The sequence below is a fragment of the Fringilla coelebs genome (assembly GCF_963513975.1).
Source record: "Fringilla coelebs genome assembly, chromosome: 13".
Classification (NCBI taxonomy): Eukaryota; Metazoa; Chordata; class Aves; order Passeriformes; family Fringillidae; genus Fringilla; species Fringilla coelebs.
In genome coordinates, this window is record NC_140039.1 from 11,742,419 (window position 1) to 11,762,292 (window position 19,874).

The 19,874-nt window shown below is 53.0% G+C and overlaps 1 protein-coding gene across 3 annotated transcripts in view; it reads left to right on the top strand.

The window, feature by feature from the left end:
* PLXNA1 (plexin A1) overlaps positions 1-19,874 on the top strand; it is a 111,980-nt gene that overhangs the window by 54,334 nt on the left and 37,772 nt on the right. For all 3 annotated transcript variants that reach the window (XM_084214212.1, XM_084214214.1, XM_084214213.1), the window contains exons 7-10: positions 677-830; positions 1,517-1,616; positions 10,445-10,559; positions 15,118-15,318. In XM_084214212.1, coding sequence (XP_084070338.1) covers positions 677-830; positions 1,517-1,616; positions 10,445-10,559; positions 15,118-15,318 — 570 coding nt within the window. The remainder of the gene's footprint in view (positions 1-676; positions 831-1,516; positions 1,617-10,444; positions 10,560-15,117; positions 15,319-19,874) is intronic.

Sequence of the window (19,874 nt, forward strand, 5' to 3'; positions counted from 1 at the left end):
TCCCGTAAACATCATGTAAATGAGTTGAAGGCTGGAGAAAATGCCTTGCAGTGAGAGACTTCCAGAGCTCAATCTGCTTAGCTTATCAAAAAGAAGATTAAGAGGTGACTTGATTACAGAGTATAAGTGCCTTTACAAGGAGCAAATATCAGGGACTAAAGGGCTTTTTAATCTATCAAGGAAAAGCATAACAAGAACTAATGGCTGGAAGCTGTGAAAAATTCAAATTAGAAATAAGGCAAGCGTTTTGTAAAGTGAGAACTGCTGACCCTGGGGATGACTTTGTGAAGGGAGAGGTGGATTCTTCCCCTCCTTGCCTCTGCTGGAGTGGGTGCCTTTCTGCCTTTCTGTGCAACATACTTCAGCCCTGATGCTGTTCTTGTTCTCTCTAGAGAGCTGAGGCATAGTGGCTTGTGGTGTGCCAAGGGCAGAGGACAGAGGCTGTGAGTCATTCCAGCTCTTAACCCATTTAAACCTGTGCTCCTTGCTTGAGCAGGGAGGTGCATGGATGGGGCTCCCTTGCAAAAGCCCAGAGCAGGTCTCCTCGCCATGAGTGGGTGGCAGAGGAGGGATTGCCACCCCTGGTCTTTTCTGTTGGCTAGACTTACCCATAGCAGACACAGAGGAGCCTATTTTCCTAGTTTGCTGTGTTGATGCTCTTGCCTCTCCTCCCTAGCTGGTCCTGCAGGCCTGGAATGTCCCAGACCTCTCAGCAGGAGTCAACTGCTCCTTTGAAGACTTCACCGAGTCAGAGAGCCGCATTGAGGATGGGAAGATCTACTGCAGCTCTCCCTCTGCCAAGGATGTCATCCCCATCACCAGGGGCCGCGGTGAGCTTGTGCCCCAGCGTGGAGGAGAGCCTGAGACAAATGTCCCATGTGTTACCCCACAGGCACAGGGGGAGGGGGACAGTCCTCCCGTGACAGTGATCCCAGTCTTGGACTCTGAACCCAGCTTGGGTTCTCGGGATATAGGAGGAGAAGGAATTGCTGCTCATGGGAGGCTGATTTCTTAATCTCCTCCAAGCCATGGCCACAGCTGCTTGGATGCAGCCTGAGGCAGTGGGCTTGGAACTAGATAATCCTTAAGGTCCCTTCCAACCCAATCCACTTTGTGATTTTACTTGCTGACCCCTCCTGGTCACCCTGGCCCTATTTCCATCTGTGAACCATTTCTGGGTAGATGTGGCCAAGAGGTCTAAGACATTTTCCTGACCCCAAAACTATTAAACACTCCTTCAGCATACCCAGTATAACCTAAGGCCCCAGTCTCCATGCCAGCTGGTTGTGTTTAGCTGTAGGGGCTCAGAGCTATACTTGGGCTCTGCTGGCCCCTTAGGTGTCTGAATGGGTTGGATGAACACTCTCCTTTTATTGCCACACTTAGAGGATTTTGTTAATTAACTGGACTGAGTGGTGCTGCCCAGCTCCCTCCAGCCCATCACAAGCCTTGCACTGAATGCTGGGCCATGCACTGTGTCCCTTCTGATGTCTTTTTTTGCCTGGGTCTCTTGCAGGGGACAAGCGAGTGGTGAAGCTGTACCTGAAATCAAAGGAGACAGGGAAGAAATTTGCCTCCGTGGATTTTGTTTTCTACAACTGCAGCGTCCATCAGTCGTAAGTGGCCTGGGCTTTGTGGGAGGGCTCCAGGAACAGATTGGTGGGATGGTCTGAGACTGGGAGAGAGAGTTCTCAGCTTTGTGGGTGCTGATGTTGCAAGAGGAAAGAGCAGTTGAGTACAGTGGTGTTTACAGTGAGAAACCTCCTCCTTTTGCCTGTGTAGACTGGGACAGAGACCAGAGCACCCACAGTCGGTTTGGGTGTGTGGGAACATGGAGTGTCAGGACAGAACCTCACGTAAAAACAGGGCTTTGGGTTTGGCAAAATTTTGGAAGAAAAAATGAGTTTACTGCACTGCAGACTGTAGAAACCAATCCATGTGACTGAAAACGCCAAGTGCCTTGTTATTCCTGGAAACAGTTAATAGGAGTGGCTTGGCAGTGCAAGAGGAGAAGCCTGTGCTTTCCTGCCACGGTACCTGCTTCCCAGGCTTGCTGGAAAGGGAGCTGGAAAGTTACAGCAACATGGGATGGAACATGCCACATGTCCTGGGGCGTTTACCCAAGAATTTCCTAACTGGAAGTAATTGTGAATTTGCTTTCTTGTCAGGCTGCCGTGAAATCTACTCCTGTAAGGGTTTTTAGACAGCTTGAGATATGCGTTTGATAAAATAGAGGAGGTGTGGATTATTGATGTGCTGTCTAAGCAAGGTGTCTAAAGTCTCAAACCACAGCTCCTGCTGAGGAGCTGCAGACACTGTTCTTGAGCAGTGGGGGATGGCTGTGCTTTGCTGTAGGACCGTCAGAGCTCATGCTGGGGTGTGTTTGGGCAAAGAATTTGGAGCTCAAGAATGCAAGAGATTTCATTTCTCTGCCAGAAGCTTGCCATGGATGGTGGAGCTCTGGCTGATCAGTAATTATAGACAAGCAAATGCCAAGTGATCTCTTTTGGATGTCTTTTTGCAAGTGTTGAGCCTGGCTTGTGGGCTCTGCTGAAGTTCACTCCTCCAAAGCCTGTTCAGAGTTTCCACTTTGCTCAGGGAAGAGCAGGTGAGCTGCAGGTGCCCTGGCTGGGAACCCACCCAGAGCGGGCTCCAGGAGGGATGTGTCAGAGGAGAGCCCCTGCAAAGTTTCTGCATCACAGGGATTCCTTTCCTCCTGCTCTTTGCACAGGGAACTGGGCTCCTCCTGGGAGTGCTGTGCTGGTGAGGGAGGAGAGACTTTGCAAACTTGACTTTCTCCCTCACCTTGACTCTGAGATGAGCTTTGTCTCCCTTCACATCCTGTGGTTTCAATAACATTAGCTCAGCTTTGGCTCGGGCTGGCTGCATGACAGTATTTTGCAAATCAAAAAACAGATATGGCTTTTATTTTTGTAAATGAAAGAAAGACGACTTTTAAGTACAAATGGCATCAGATTGGGTCCAATCAGTGGTCGGGTGGGAAGAGGGGATGAGGGAATTGGCATTTATTTTATGTGCCTGACACAGGAAGGGAAAAAACCCCTACCCCCCCTGAAACAAACCTACAACAAAGAGCCTGACTGATTTATTACTACGTTGATGTTTAATTTTGGATGCATTATTTAAAAAGGCTAATTATGGATGCATTAATATTTATGGCTCCAGTTGAAGCTGATAGAAAAGTCCATGTTCTGAGCTGGTGAACATTATTATTTTTTTGACATCGAGAGTTTTAGGGTTTGGAGGTAGTTTTAACTATGTGACCTGCAGTCGAATCGTAGCCAAAGAGCATGACAATACCTCCTGGGATGATGCAATACTTTTAAATACCATTTGCAGACAGGCATCTTTAATGGATCTCTCTGGAGTTAATAGTCTTTCAGATCCAGGTTTCATATTTTGTGCAGGAAAATCTATACGTCAGCCTGATAAATTCTGTATTAGGAACAGCGTGCTTTTCCACGAGGCTAATGTTTTTCCTGTGGAGATCTCTGATCACTGTGTGTTGTTTTCTTTTTATATTTGGATGGCTTTGCTTAGGTTGGAAGGCAGAGTTCTGCATGGCAAATAATTTCTCAGCTGAGGACAAAGTGTTTGAGTGAGATTTTTCAGATGGTTGTGGAGAGATGGGAGGCTAGTGAGGCAGCTCTTTGCTGATGTCAGCTGGGGTAGCTCCAAGAGGAGGCAATGCAGCTCCACCATGTGCACCAGGGAGAGTCTGACCCTTCTTAGTTTCAGCAGACGTCTGGAAAGGCATCAGCAAAACGTGGGCTGTGGGGCTGGTCATGCTGCTGTGTGAGCATCCTGGCCCTCTTGTTTCCCACCACCTTGGCTGGTCTTCTTTCCATGCATTTTCAAGGGCTGCTGGAGCCTGCCTGGTCAAGGGAGGGGTTGCAGGAGGGAAGATGCATCTGATCACTCCTACAGGAGAGGAGGGTGCAGAGGGGGCTGTGCTGCCTGTATGTTTGGCTGTGATGTTCTGAGCAGAGGGGGTGCCTGCCAGGTAGAGCTCCAAAGCTGTCCCATCTGTTAATGCAGGGCTTTATGCCTGTGGGATGGAACAATTCCCATCACAGACCAGCACCAGTGGCTCCTGGGATACTTTGTGCAGGGTCCCTGGGAGCCCTGGTCTGGAATTTGCATCCTCTCTGGGGCGTCATTCCTTTCCAGGAGTTACCTGGGAATCTTCTAGAGGTCCCAGCTTTATGTACTCAGGGCTCCTGAGGGGCTCTGGCATGTGTTTTCAGGCAGTGCTGTCCTTTGGGCATCCTAAAGGCTGGGATGTTGGGCAGGGGATGCTTCTGCCTGAGCTGTGGGATATGGGTCTAACAGAGGAGAGGAAACCAAGGGTTTCATGCAGGGAAACGGGGCCCTTGCAAAGGGGGATCTGGGTGGCTGAGGGAGTAGAGGAGCAGGGCTGCCCACAGGCTTGTCTGCAGCTCCTGGGGACAGGCTCTGGCTCCTGCAGTGCAGGATGAGATGGAAACCCCCGTGTGAGGGACAGGGTGGGTTCCTGTGGGGGTTTCCCATGGGACACTGATCAAGTGCAGCATTTGAAGGCGCTCGGCACCTTTGATCCTGTAATGAATCACCGAGTCCAGCGCGTGCACAGGCAGATGTTGAGGTCGTCTTTGTCAGAGTTAAACGCCTTCTTCAAAGCTTTTGTGGGGAAATGAGTCCCCTTTTAAGATAAAGATGTAACACCAGGCTCCCTGCCTGCCTCTGGCAGAGCTTGCTGGCGAGGTGGGGGAGTAGGGAATCCTCACAGAGAGCTAGTGAGCGATTCCAGGGAATAGCAAGATGTATTTATTCTTCCCACTGTTTCCATGTTTCCTTGCTGGATTTCTCCTCTGGAAACTCTGTTTCATAAATCCTGTTGTGGTTTGGCTTTTTGGAGTGTGTGGCTGTGGGAAGGGAGCTGGCAAGTGGAGTGGGATGGGGTAGAAGATGAGAGCCTTTGGTGCTTCCTTCAATTCTGTGGGCAGGTTTTGCAGAGTTGCTGGTTTTTCAAGCACCAACGTGCTCAGCTCATCACCGGCATGTCCTGCCACTGCAGTGTGGAAGCAAAAATCCAGGTGTGGCACAGGGAAAGGGGGAAAGTCATATCAGCAAGTCTGATTCCAGGAGGGAATCCAAGCATCCTGGAAACCTGTCTCCGGTCCAGGAGGTGGCCATGATGCTACCAGCCTTGTGGTTGTGCCTCAATGTAGGTAGTGACAGCTGAGACACCATGACCCATCAGCTGCAGGGTGCTGAATTTCTCTGATGCTAGGGCAAGGGCAGACATGCCAAATGGCTCTAACTCCTCCAGGCTGGAGAGATGTGACTCTGCTGTGTCTCTATCCTACAGGTCAGGCTTTCCCTGTAAGCCTCCATTAAGTAAATGGGATTTTAAAGCATGTCCCAAGGGCTGGGAGCAGCAGAGTTGTGCTGGTAAGGCAGGGCTGGGCTGTTCTGGTGGCCAAGGCACCCTTGTGCCACTGGGCTCCTCTCTGCAGCTTTTCTTTCTGCCCACACATGGAGTGGCTGCTTCTCTGCTGGCCCACTGCTGCTTGTTCCCAGATGTTTACAGATGCTTTCTTTTCAAAGGCATGGACAGATGGCTGCAAACAGTTGACTGAGTGTGTCTAATTTTTTGTGGCTGAGTGGTGTGGTGGTAGCAGATCCCTGTGTGTTCCTGAGCTGGGGCAGGTGGAAAATCCTGTAGGATGGCCCCAGAGACAGCTCAGGATACCCTGGTTTACATCACGTGAGTTGTGAATGAGGAGGGCTGGTACAGCCTGGTCTTATGCTTCAGTAAGGGGAGGCAGCTGAGTGTCTTTCAAGAGAATTCTCTTAAAACCCAGGGCATAATTCTACATCCTCCAGTGTGATGGTGGGTGCTGTGGACCACCCTGAGAGTAAGGACCTTGACAAAAGTTGGCAGGGATGGAAAAAGAATTGGGTTGGTGTGGAAGAAAGGGTAGAAATGGATTGAGATGGGCAGGAATGGAGGGAGGCCAGAGCTGACTCCCCCCCATGCCTTTCCTGGGTACCAGTGAGGAAGCTGCCTGTGGGTCTCTGTAGGGCTGGGGGGACACTGAGCACCTGGTTCCACTGCTCTTCGGGATTTCCCCTTCTCCCTAGGGTAGAGAGATGGATATAAAGCCCAAAGCACTGCAGTTCAGCCCCTCAGCCCTGACAGCTGCTGCTCCAGATGCAGGCTGTGCTGGAGCTGAGTATTCACTAAGGATGCATCCTCCTGCCAAGAGGAGATCTGAGGAACAGTCAGGGGGCTCGCAGGCGGCTGTGCTGTGCCTGTACAGATGCTGTTTTCATCAACACTGTGTTTATAATTTCCCTTCTTAATGGACCTCCCCTGCTCTGCTCTTGGTGCCATTCAACTTCCCCCTGTTCCTCCTCCCTGCACTTCACTCCATGTCCTTCCTTCCTTCAGGGACGTGCTGTGCCATGGAAATAGCCTTGGTGTGTGTGTGTGTGCCTGCAGAGCTCACACCTCCTGTCCCATCCTGTTTGCTGCTCAGGCTTATCTCACTCCTGTGGATGCTGGTTTTGTTTTCTGCCCCCGCTGTTCAGTGTGATGAAGAGCTCTGGGCTCCTTTGGGCACGTGGCATCGTGGCATGCCTGGGGCTGGCAATGCAGGAAGGAGAGCGAGTGAGGAGTCTGGATCCAGCACTGCTGGCTCTCCACACTTCCCATCAGCTACAGCTTTGCTTTGGGTCATGTGTGGAGACAGCTGCAACCTCTCCATGGTCACTGAGGGTGCCTGCACACTCAGGGAGGAGTCAGTCCCTGAAGCTACCCCTGTGTCTGGGCTCATCCTGCAGTGATGCTTTTGGCTCTGTACCCACCCTGGTCTTTGCTGTCCTTCTGCCCTGCCTGCACCTCTGCTTCTCTGCAGCCCTTTCCCAGCACGGCATTGCCAAGTTTGGGATCATTTATGGGAGTGGAGGGGAGTTTTTGGCCCAGCTGTGGGGTGAGATGTGGGCAAGCACAGGGGCTGTGGAGAGGCTCTGCCTTTGGCCCTGGGGCACTCAGAGTTGAGCAGAGCTGCTTTGTTGCCTGCAAGGATGCCTGCCCTGGCTGGGGGAGGCTTCAGGCCAGCAGTGAGCCTGGACTTTTGGGATGGGGCACTTGGCACAGAGTGACCCTGAAATGCTGCTCTGAGGCTGGTGCCACGCCTCTCTCACGAGGTCATCAGAAGGCAAGGAGGGCACTGCCAGTGGGTTTGGCCCCCTTTCCCCGCCTTGCCTGGGCTTCATCTCCCTGGCCCCTGGCAGGGCTGGGGAGGAGGCAGATGGGGAACAAGCTGTGGGTCCATATCAGCTGCACCCCCACCCTCGGTGCCGCACTGGGCTTCTTGCTCTGCTGGCACGCTTTGGGGAGGCGGAACACTTCAACACATGAAGGAGAGCCTCCCTCTAATTACCAGCAGTGATGAAAGCCTCTTAGGCAAGAAGTGATGAGGGAAGAGTGCCTGACCGTGGGAAGGAGAGAGACGGCACAGATGGCACCGTGCTGCCGAGCAGCCTGCTCCCGTGCCAGGAGCACAGCAGTGCCACAGGGACACCCTGGGACACAGCCCCAGCCGTGCTGCCCAGCCTGACCCACAGCCAGGGATCCCTGCCTCAGCTCCTCTCCCGGCCCTTGGGCAGCCTTGCAGGCTGCTGTGGTGGTCAAACAGCCGTGCTGAGGCCAGCAGGACCGAGGCAGGCTGTGGGCAGTGTTTCACCACGTCACTGGCACCCAGGTGCTGACTTACTCACCACCTTGCCCTGGACTGGCTCTAAATGCAGCAGAAGTCCTGCAGAGCAAGGTGTGTGTGGGGAGTGCTCTCACAGTGGCATTTGATGTCCTTGTGGCAGAAGGGAGAGTGTGGAAACCATCACTGAGGATGGGGCTTTAGGAATGGCTCAGCTAGCTTAGAAGCAGCTGGGAGGGCCAGATTAGGAAGGGGGAACCGTGCACCTCAGTGCGTATGTGGAGGATAACCTGAGGTCCTTTGACAAAGGGAGACCAGGAGACCAGCTGGGACCTGCAATAATTAAATGGCAAAGGAGATCCTCAGATTAGGAGGGTCTTGAAATAGCCAAGATTTGGCTTTGGCCCTGAAGAGCTGCAAGTGGAGCTGCAGCTGTTGGGGCTGGGGTGCCTGGGGCAGTGCTGCATCAGGAACTTCACCCAGCTGCTTTGAGATGCCTTGTGAGGTGGTGGAAAGGACTGGGGAGTCTTTTTGCAGACCCTGAAGGACCAGGGGACTGGAAAATCTCTTCTTTGGAGGGTGATGGGGGCCATTCATGGGAGGTTGTGCTGCAGCTTGATAGTTGGGTCCCAGCATGTGGCTTTTGGCTGCTTGTGCTTCTCTCTTATGTGACCTCACTGGGGCTGAGCTACTCCCATGAGGATTAATCTGTGTGTTCCCTGTCCTGCCCCTCCATATCCTGGGTTTATCTGTCCACTGGTCCTGCCTGAGCCCTCAGCAGGAGGGCAGGACTGTCCTTTGCCTTTGTGTTCCCTATTTCCCCCACCCTCTGCACCTCCCTCCATCAAAGCAACCAGAGATAGGAGGCCAGGGCTCTGCTTTTAAGTTGAATCTCTGCAGCTGAAATAAAATTGCATATATTTGCATAAGGAGCATCTCAATTAGCATATTTGTGGGTAAAGCTAAAAGGGCTGTTCATTTGGAAGTGAAAATGTGAGCGAAACATGGAAATGACTTCCAGCCCCCTTTGCAAGCAGCTTAATTAAATATTTCCTTAGTGTGTGTGCATGGATTTGGGAAGCTCTTGCTGTATATGTAATGGTGTGTGAAACCCCAGGGCAGGCAGGGGGACCTGCTCCTGCAAAGCCTTGGGTGTGTCTTTGCACCCTGGGCTGCCCTCACCCTGTGGCCCCCTCAGGTCCCCACACCTCCAAAGTGACAATTCTGCTGGAGGGCGAGGGATTTGGCATGCCAGGCTTTGCCACCAAGGATATCTTCTCCAGGAAGATTGTCTTTCTGCTGCCTCACAGGGTGATGCTGTGTTTTCCTGTCGTTTCCCAGGGGTTGAGGCAGAGAGGTAGCTGTGATTAGGAGGAGGATTGGGCTGGGCAGGGCTGCCTGCCTCCTGCCAGAGCTGTGTTCAGGGAAAGAGCCTGTCTTTGTTTAAATATAATTGCTTTGGGCCTGATCCTTTTGATGCTCGGATCAGTGAGGAGCAGGTATGAGCCTTCTAGGGTGAAAACTAGTGCTGCTGCTTTTTTCTTTTCTTCTTTTTTTCTTTTTCTTTCTTTTTTTTTTTTTTTTTTAAGCCAGGCTGATTATTTTTACTGCCTTTTAGCCTATGCCTCAGCAGCTCTCCCATCTCCTCCTGGGGAGAACAGCTTGGGCTGCACAGACATGCCTGATGCAGACCCGCCCTGTGGAGGCTCATGTACAAAATGTGGGACCTGTCTGCTCTGCCCCCAAAAACAGCACGGCAGGGAGGGCTCAGCCCCTTCCCTCCTCACAGGGGAGAAACCCCAAAAGCCTCCCTCAGCTGTGGGATGCCAACAGGGATGCCAGGGAGGGGGTTAGCAAGGGGAGCTAACCAGGCTGTCGAGGTGCCACTCCCTGTGAATGGCTGTGGGACTCTGTGTGTCCCCTCCTGCTTTGGGGAGAGCCATCAGGTCCCTGGGGCTGGTTTCATTGCTAAGAGGAATGGAAAGCAGAGCATGGGGGCTCCTGGCATCCTTGGGTCCTGAACACAGCCCCAGAAAAGACAGGGAGAGGGGAGCAGGAATGATCCCTGTGCACAAAGAGCCCTGAGAGGAGGCTGGGGCGGGGAGATGGAAGTGTCTGGGGCTGAGGAGGGGTGGAAGCCACAGGCACAACGCAGGCGTGGCTGGGGCTGAGGGGGCTGAGGGAGGGGGTCACACACAACCTATTGTGAGTGCCTGAAAGGCCCTACAGTCCTGAAATGTTAATCTGACCCAACCTTTCGCCAGTTATAATTTTCCTCTCAATGAGCATGCATTAATCTGGCCCTTTCTCCCCTGTTCCCCTGTGGTGCAGGGCCCTTGTTCTGCTGCCTCTTGCTCAAATCGCCTTTCAGTGAACCCAAATAAAGCTCCCAAAGTCTGGGGCTCAGCTCCTGCTGCAGTGGGGTGGTCAGGGTCAGCCTGCCAAGAGGAAGAGGGAACGTGGCCTCTTCAGCTAGAACACAAATCCTGCAGTGCCTGAAAGACCATATCCCCCACCCTGCCATGAGCAAAGCCTGGGGGTTCAGGTTCTGCAGGCATCTCCCTCCCAGTGCATGGCCCGTGCCCCTGGATAAGGGATCCTTTCCACCCCGAGGTACAGGATCACCCAGGGATGCTGTCCTGCTGAGGCATCCCAAGAAATGTCCCTGTGCACTCTGCCTTGATGCTGCCCTAACAGTGCCCACTTCTCTCCCTCTGCAGCTGCCTGTCCTGCGTGAACGGCTCCTTCCCCTGCCACTGGTGCAAGTACCGCCACATCTGCACCCACAACGCCGCTGACTGCTCTTTCCTGGAGGGGCGTGTCAAGCTCTCTGAGGTAAGAGTGTGAAACTGCTCCTGTCAGGGTCCCCTGCCCTCTGGGGAAGGGGTTAGAAGAAAGCAATTGGAAGAAAGCAAACTCCTTCAGAAACCATTCCCACTGCCTCTGCTGGGGCGCTGGGACTACCTGAGGAGCAGTGAGGGAGGAAAGGGAAATGCTGATGGAACCATGTGCTTGCTGGTGGGGAGAGGCTGTGTGGCTGAGGAGAGGCAGCTTGGGAAGTCGGCTGAAGCCCGGAGCACTTTAGGCTGAATGAAAGGAAAAACAAAGGCAGAGATGCTAAAGCGTTTTCCTTTGATGTTTGTGAAGGGAGCAAGCTCGAACTGTCATTGCAGAACAACTTGTTTTTGGAGAGGGGAAGGTTGAAATCTGTAAAACAAAGTGTTTTGCTGCACCTCACGCCTTCTTCATCTCAACTGCTTTGCTAAGGATCATGTTCTTTCATGGGGGCTCATCCTGTGCAGCATCCGTGCCACCACTGGGGAGAGCTGCCATCAGCAGGGTGTTTGCAGGACATCCTGCTGTCCCCAGCCTGTGGTGGCTGCTTGGCTTGGGTATGGAGGTCTGGCAAGCCACTGCTGGCTCTGGAGTAAATACTGATTTGGATCCTGAAGGGAGAGTTACGGGAAGGAAACTCTGTCCCTGTTCTGGAAGGGGGCTCCAATTAACTCATCTGGGTTTCCCAATGACTGTACATGGCCCCAGTGGGAAGGGTCCTGCTGCCTCCAGGGGAATTTACTGACCTGAGAAAGTTGGAAAAAGCTGTTTTCTCCTAGCTTGTGCTGTGAAGAAATCCAGTGAGCAATCTGCCTATCTCAGGCATCCCAGAAGCCTGCTCCTGAGGTCACACTTCCAGCCAGCCAGCCAGCCCTGGCATTGCTTCTGCAAATGCAGCACGTGGTGTCCAGACCACTGGAACACAGCAGCTCTCATCTGCCCATTCCCCTCAGTGAGGCCATGGGATCTGCCCCCCTCCCTGCCAGGTGAACCCCAAAGCCTCTGGCTGTACCCCACAGCCGTGGTGCCCTTGGGGTGTGTGCAGCTCTCCCACGGGCTGGCTGCTCAGGAACTTGTGTCACTGCCCAGTGTGACACAGGGTGTCCCCCAGCAGACCTTTTGGCCTCACTGGGAAATGGACCAGTGCCTGGTTTGAGGTTTGGATGGCCTGGTTCAGCCTGTTTGCACATTGGTGTGGCCTCAGCAGTTCCCAGCAGGGGTGGTGAGGCACCCTCAGAGCAGCTGCAGCTGTGGGCTCTGTGACCAGGCTGGGATGAGACATCCTGTCCCCATCCCTGGCCATCCTGGTCCCAGCAGGGTGGTGTGGTGGGTGGGGGGGCTTGGTGCCAGTCCCATGGCACCACCAGACCAGTTAATGGTAGACATCCAGCCCCATCCTCTCTGCAGGAAGATTATTTTAAGCAGGATTTGGTCTGTCTGTGTTGGCTGGAGTGTGGTGGGCATTGGTCAGGAAATGCAGGGACAGAGGGAAACTGTCTCTGCTCCTTCCCATGGGTAGGTCACCACAAGTTCCTGGGTGGGAAAGTGGTTGTTTTGTAGGAAAACAGAGTGATCCATGGCACTCTGTCCTGGGCATGCCAGGAATGCTTGTCTGGATTTCTGGGGGTGGCAGGGCTGGAATGGGCAAGGGTAGGAGCCAGCACTCACAAAAATGTGCCTGGAAACGGTGACAGCAGTCAGGATGTCCTTGTCCTCTGGCTGTGGTAGTTTTAAAGCCTTGGCTCTGAGATTGCCCTCCTCTGTGGCTTGGCTGGGGGGATGCAGGGCTGGGGAAGAGGTGATAAAGCAGCACAGGCTGCTGTTCATTTTTTTCCACTCGTGGTGTGCAGTGGTGGCCAAAGGGTGGTCAGTGATGACATTGGAGCATCCCATCCCATAAGGCTGCTCCTCTGAGACAGCCCCTGCTGATGCAGAGCTGCTATGGAGGGTGAAAGGCTCCTGGACTGTGGGGAACAAGCGTGTTGGTTCAGATTAGGTAGGTTCAGCTTGTGTTTGTTCTTCATTCCCCATCACTGGGAATGGCTGAGGACTTTGTGAAGGAACCTCAAAGCTGGGGTCAGGCCCAGTCCCAGACTGCCTTCATCCTATCTCTGCTGATGCACAGCCTTGCAGCTGGAGCTGGGAGCTGCCACAGAAACCCAAATGGCAGCATTTGCAGTGTGATTCTAAAGCTCTCACCTCTCCAGACAAACCTGGATATCCATGACATGTTCTCATCCAGCTAGGAAAAAGGTTTTAATGGAGAAAATCTGATGAGTGATTGGGAATTTGTGTGAGCTGGGGCCTTGCCTTTCTGCTTATCCCATGCCTTCATAGCTGCCCCCTCCTGCAGCCTGGGGCTCTGCTGGGAGGGAGGGGCTGTTTTTGGCAGGACACAGAGCTCTGTGGGCTGTGCAGAGCATTCCCAAGGGGTGGAAGCCCTGGGCAGTGCCAGACCGAGTTGTGTCAGTGGTTGGACTTGCTCATAGGGGAAATGAGTTGTCCTTGTACCCCCACCCCTCCGGGCACCCTGGGCGCCCACCAGCACCAGGTGCTTCCTGTTTGGGCACAGGCTGACATTTTTGCTGGATGAGACACTTCTGCTGGCAGATGTGGAGCGTGTGACATCATGGGGGGATTGGGCTCAAACTGGGAATGAGCAGAATGAGCCCCCCCTGCCTGTGTGGGGAGAAGGATACCCGTGCCTGCTGTGCTCCCTAGCCATGCCTGCACACATCCATGGTGAGCCCAGCCTGGGGGCATGGACTTACCCACCACCCCAGCTGGGCTGCAGCAATAATTACTGAAAAAGGAGATAGGAGTGTTGGAGAGTGAGGCAGGAGTTAATATCTGCCAAGTGTGAGTGTGCCACCCATGGGGTCCCTCTGAAATGTGGAGGAGATCAAGCAGGCAGGGGCTGCTTGCTCTGACAGCACTTCCAAGCTGGGAACTGCTAGGGGAACACCACCATGCAGTCATGGGGACACTCCATGGAAATGGCAACAGGGATGAAGTGTGTCCCCACTGTAAGTTGAGCTGGTTCTGGAAGTGGGGTAAACTGAAGCCCCGCTGTGCAGAGTGGCAGCCATGATACAGAGCAGGGAGGTGACAGAGCAGTGCCCAGTGTCCCCAGACTGCCCCAGCCCTGTTGCCATCTCTGCTTTGGGGCTAACACTACTCTTCCTCTCAGCTTTTATTTTGTTTAGTGTGTTTTGGAGATAAATACTTTCTCCGCTTGAAAATTGTGCTTTTGGGGAATACAGTCTTGTGAAGAACAGAAAACCCAAAGAGTAAAAGTGGTTGGGTTTCTCTGTCAAGATTCGCTAAATGAAACAATTTCTTTTTTTTTTCTTTGCATTGTTTGAAAGTTAATTAATCATACTGGCTGAGCTAAAGCCTGGCACTTTGCAAGGCTCAGCCTGGCTTGCTGCAGGATGGCAGGAGGCAGCTGGGCAGCCTTGGTCACACATGGCTGCGGGTGGCCTTGGGGCCAGAGCTGCCCCTGCCACCACACTGTGACCATCGGAGGCTTTGGGACAGCAGTGGAATGGCTGTGTCCACTGCGTTTCTGTTTCTAAAGCAGCTCACACGTTATTCCCTCTCAATGTTATTTCAAGCCAACACTCCCAGGAGTAGCTGCTGTAGGTGTGAGACCTCTGCCCAGCTCAGCAAAGTCGGTGTGGGATTGCATCAGGCTGTTGTTGCAGAAGTGTTACCCGCCAGGGCTGCAGAGCTGTTTTGCTGCCCGAGTTCATTTATTTTTGCTCCCTCCTGCTCCCCTGTGCTTTGTACACAAGAGTCACCAGCTCCCCTGGAGCAGCTGGGAGCCCGTGGCTATTAAAAGTGGAGTGCTTTGCCCTCCCAATGTCTTCTTCCCCTGGGGCTGGCAGGGAGGTGCTTTCCTCTCCAGCTCAGACTCAGCAGCATCCCCTGGCTGGAGTCACTGTGTGCTGGGCAGCCTGCAGCAGGGCTGGGTGGGGTGACCCTGCTTCCAGCTGGTGCAAATAGAAGCAGCAGCAGCAAAATTTGCTGCAGAGCAGGTTCTCTGCCACACTGCAGGAGCACATTGCTGTATCAAAGAGGGAAAAGGCTTTTCTGTCTGCTTATGAAGGAAGGGGGATGGAGGCTGTAAGGGAAGCAGGAGGGCTGAGCAGGTAGCTTGACAATGCACAGTCCAGTGAGACTCTGAAACCTACTGGCTGCAATGGTGCCATTGAAGTCCATGTTGTTACCAGCTGGCCCAAGATCATGTTGTTCCATTGGCAGGTAACAGATTCCAGAAATGGATCCTCTCCACACCTCCCACCTAAATCAACCTGAGCTATAGAAAACACTCTACTGCTCTGCCACCAGATTCCTTAGTGCTCTTCTTTCCTGTCTTCAGGACTTTGGGCAGAGCAGATGCTGGTTTGGGGTTGCTGCACATGAGGATTTTCTCAAGCATGTGCTCAGGGTAGTGTTTTTGCAGTGCATTGCCAAGCCTGCCAGCCAGGAGAGGGTCACAGGGGTCCTGGGGGAGTGTTCCTGTCTCATCATCTGCTTCTTGTTCCCCTTGCAGGACTGCCCTCAGATCCTGCCTTCCACCCAGATCTACATCCCCGTGGGCGTGGTGAAGCCCATCACCCTGACGGCCAAGAACCTGCCCCAGCCGCAGTCGGGGCAGCGCAACTACGAGTGCATCTTCCACATCCCCGGCAGCACCACGCGCGTCACCGCCCTGCGCTTCAACAGCACCAGCATCCAGTGCCAGAACACCTCGGTGAGTGGGGCACCAGCTCTCCTTGCTCTGGGCCCTGTCTGTGTGCTGCCCCTTCCTGCCTGCCCCAGGAACACCCCAGCTCGTTGCAGGGGTGGTTTTGCTCTCTCGTGGCAGGTGACAGGGTTTGTGTTGCTTGTGGGGTGTGAGGGGGGCTCCCTGCCACTACCGCCAGGTGCATTTGGGAGGCTGCTTGGGGTTGTTCCAGACAGGATCAGTGCTGAAGCCACCAGGCTTTAGGGAGCACTTCCAAGGAAATTGGGTTTGCAAAGCTGAAGAAAGTTGCCTGGACTGGAGCCAGCTGGGCCCGGATGTGCTGGAGCCCCCCAACACCAAGCTGTCCCATTTTACAGGTGGGAAGGAGGTAACACCTCTGTGTCCCATTGCACACATGGAGCCCTCCACATGCAGCTGTGCCTGCCAGCCCTGCAAGCGCTTCCCCTCCTCCCCTGCAGCCTCTGTCCATCCCCGATTCCATCCATGATCTGACCAGCAGCTGCCTCCTTCCCCTGCCTGCCCTCCACCCTATCTCCCTGCACCGCTCCCTGCCTCTGTGTCCTTGCCCCCTGTCACTTCAGCTCTCTCCTACAGGCATCTCTGCCCTCTCCAGGCACTTTAGCCCTTAAGTGGGAGGGGGTTCAGCAGCCCTGGGTGAGCTGTGTGTGTGCCTCTTGCTGAGCACTAGGCCCATGCACAAAGCCACTCTGGGTGCTAATAGCCCCACTGGGAGCTGCCCTTGCTCAGCTCCTCAGCTGCCTGCTGTGCTCTACACCGACCTGCCCTCATCCAGATGCAGCCAGCCCCTCCCTTTGCTCTGCCGTTTAATCCTTTTAAAATTTGTTTTTCATCTCTCCTACTGTGAAAGCTCATTTGCAGCCTAACACCAGTGCTGATCCCTGCTCTCTTTGGTGGCACAAGTGACATTTAGAAACCACTGAAGATGAGCACTGGCTCCCTCCCTCCTCCACTGATCCCAGGGCTGCAGAGAGGACAGGAGGAGCATCCTGAGCCGTTACCTCCTGCCCTGGGCAGCAGTCCTGGGGGATGCTGTGCAGCCAGTCCAGCCTCCTGCCAGCTCTCCTCTGCCTGGAGCTGGCAGCTGCCTCCTGCCCAGTTCTCTAGTGTGGGGTTTGGCTGAGTTTATTCCAAAGCAGTCCGGGACACGTGTGCTGCAGGATGCTCCCTGTAGGGAAGTGCAGCGGCTGCACAGTGCTGACAGCAGCAGCCTGATGGCTCCTGGGGGTGCTGGGGAGAGGTGCCTGAGCCAGAGGGGAGCCTTTACATAATGGAGGTGGAGCTTGCAGAGAGGCTCTGGAGGATGTGGACTCATTTCTCCCCACTGTGTTTCAACTTGTCAAGCAGGGCGGAGAGTCTGAAGCACAATGCATTCCCTGCGTTTCCCAAGGGATGCCGTGGCTGCCAGGGTTGCATGGCCTCTGCAGCTCTTCTCCAGAGGGATAGGACAGCTGGAACCAGCACCTTTTCCTGGGCTGACAGTGGTGGATGTTTGACCTGGAAATTGTCAGGCATGCTGTGAAAACAGCACAAATTGTTAGAAGGGCATGTGTGTGGTGTTGTGAGGTGCATGGGGAACAGGTAGCAGCAGCTCCATGGGCTGCACTCTGGGGCAGGAGATGTGGCTTTTGGGTGCAAGGTGGCTTCACAAAGAGAGAAACAGAGTTTTGAATTGAAAGAAGCTGCTTTGCTTTCAGGGTCTGCTCGCCTGCTTTAATGTTTGAGGGCAATGAGCCAGGCTGCATTATGGTGTGGGGGATTCAGATTCACACTTGTGTGGTGTTTGTCTCCTTCATGCCTTTTTGCAGTCCATCTGGCTGCTTGATAGTGCTTCAGGCTCTCCCAGCCATGGCCTTACAGCTTCTTCCATTGCACTTCATCCTTTGGGTTAGGATTTTGGTGTGGAGAGCACTGGCGAGTGGAGAAATAGGAAAAGAATGACATCTTCCTAGCCAACAAGTGAAGGATGGATGCCAAAAGGCATTTAAGTACACACTGGGATCTAAACAAGAGGTTAAATATTCTGTGGAATAAGGGATGCTTTCCTGAATCACTGGTGAATGAAAGGCATAATAAGTCAAGCCCCTTAAAACTCTTTGTCTTTTGTTTTAGTGCTTGTCAAACTCCAATGACTTGTTAGCACTTTGAAGAAAGGACATCTTGGTTAAATATTCAGCAGTCCATTCATTAAGGTCTGAGTGTTGACTATAAACATCGTTTGAAACACCCAATAGATCTTTGGCAAACTCGAGGGAGACCAGCTCTGGTATTCCCCAGCATCCCAGGCCATAAACCAAGCTGAAAAAACATTTTCTGCCTCCTCACTTTGGTCTCTTTCTGCTCTTCAAGAGGAAAACAATCCTAATGGTTTTCCACATATATTGTAAAGGTGCAAAGAGGAAAGACAAGCCTAACTAAGAAAATGAAGATCTTTGCCAATAAACTAATTTTTGAGAATTGATTGCTTTTAATCTTCTGGAGGCAGACTTTTCCAGGCTCTTTTTGCAGCAGAGGATGGAGAAACAGTCACCTGTCTTAACGCATAAGGTTGATGTCACTGAGATTCATTCTCCAAATATCCTTGCCTTTGCCTATTCTTTCCCATCTGACATCCCTCCACAGAGTTCATCCTCCTGATTGCTGCAGAAATGGAACAGTTTTGCAGTTGAAAAGTGCCACAGTCCCAAATCTGTACTAATGCCTGTAACGTTGGACTTGATCTGATTTAGTTTTGTCCTTTGCAAAATGGCTACAGGTGTTTCTCACTGTCAAGGCTTTGGCTTTTTCTCTCTAAAATGTTCCTCTTAAGGCTGAAATAGCCCCAGAGCTGCTGTTTCCCTTTAAATGTATAAATAGGAAGAACCCCTGATCTCCTTTTCATGAGCTCGTTGTCTCAGCACTTTAAATTAAGCATCATGCCTCAGTTATTTCCCTTTCTTTTTAACCAAAGCCCCACGTGCTGACGAGCAGCTGTGCCACCTCCCTGGCTCCTTTTTGGTTATTTTCTGACCAGTGCCCCGGCATGGAGAGCCCACCTTGCCCACTGTTTCTGCCGTGGCTGTGGAGGTTCCTGCCACTGGCAAGACTCGGGTTGGGATGTTCACCCTGGAGTGAGAATTATTGCTGGGATGAAGTGGTGTGGGTGCAGAGCAAGCTGGGCTGGCAGGGTGGGCACGTGTGTGGTACCCCAGTGGGAGTGCTGGGGAGTGAAATAAGACCTCTCAGATTTATGTTTTCTGGGTATTTTTTGGTTGCTGGAGAACCTGGGTGTTGCTCTGACATATTCGCAGGGTCTCAGGTTGTCATACCATGCTGGATTTGAGGCAAGAGGAATCCAGGTGAAGAAGCTTGTGTGTGACTGGGGAGGAAAGGAGGAGATCTGTGTGAAAAGAGAAAAAGGAGATGCAGAACCAGAGGCTGAGCGTTACTGTCAGGTTGCGCTGTTGTGCGGATGACGGTGTTTTACTCGGCCCAGGGTATATTTATAGAGGAACATAAATCATACACACATGCCCTGTTCTGAGCACTGCACACCTCCACTATATGTATCTCTAATTAACCAGCCATGGAGAGGGAAGCAGGATTGGAGCCCACAGCCCCAGCTCCTTTCGCCAACAAAGCCGCGCTCTCCATCCTAGCGGTGCCTACATTTATCTTTCCTGCAGCAGTGTTTAAAGTGAAAAGGGAGTATCAGGAGAGTTTGATAGGATCCAATTAAATTCCAGCAGATAAAATAATGATGAATTGCAGTTGAGCCCTGGCGAGACGCGATGTACATTATTGCCGTCCCTGTAGTGCGGGGAAGGAGTTGAGGTCATCAACTACAGAAAAATAGGACACAGCTGCAGCCCAAGCTCTCCTCCAGAAATGCAGCCCAGGGGGATGGTGCATGTGGAAGTGAGGGGGGCTGCACAGGAAATTTGGATGTGTGGGTTTGCTTGCAGAGGAGCAGCCCCTCTGCTGCCTTCCCCAGGGATGGGTTTGGCAGGTTGTGGCTGAAGTGGGATGGCTGCCCTGTGGAAAGGGTGTGATGGCTGTGGGGCTGCCCTGCCTCCTCTGGCATGGGAAGGGCTAGTGCCTCATCCAGTTGGCAGGAGCATCCTGAAGTGCATCTCACTGCGATCTGCCCACAGATTTGGGGTGTTTCCTGCTAGCTGCAGCTGTGTCTCCTGTGTGGTTCTCTGGAGGCACCTTCTCAGAGTGCTGAATCCCTCATCCCAGGGGAAGCTGGGAAGCTCTCAGTGCCTGTTGCTGCTAGCTGGTGGGTGTGTGAGCAGCGGGCTTCCTGGAATCAAAAATGGGACTTCCACAGCAGGTGACAGCCACAGCCCTTGTTGTGTGCAGGGCTGGTGGCATTCCCTGCATGGGGGCAGGGTAGATGTGAGAATCAGAGATGTGAAAAGAACGTGAGGTCGGTGGTTGTTATTTGGGAAGATGCCTGAGATAAGTTTTGGTTAAAGAGCCTTGGGAAAGGCTTAGTGAGGAGTTCTCTTGCCTCAACTTCATCTCTGCAGAAGGAGACCTTGCTGGGAAGACTAGCATCC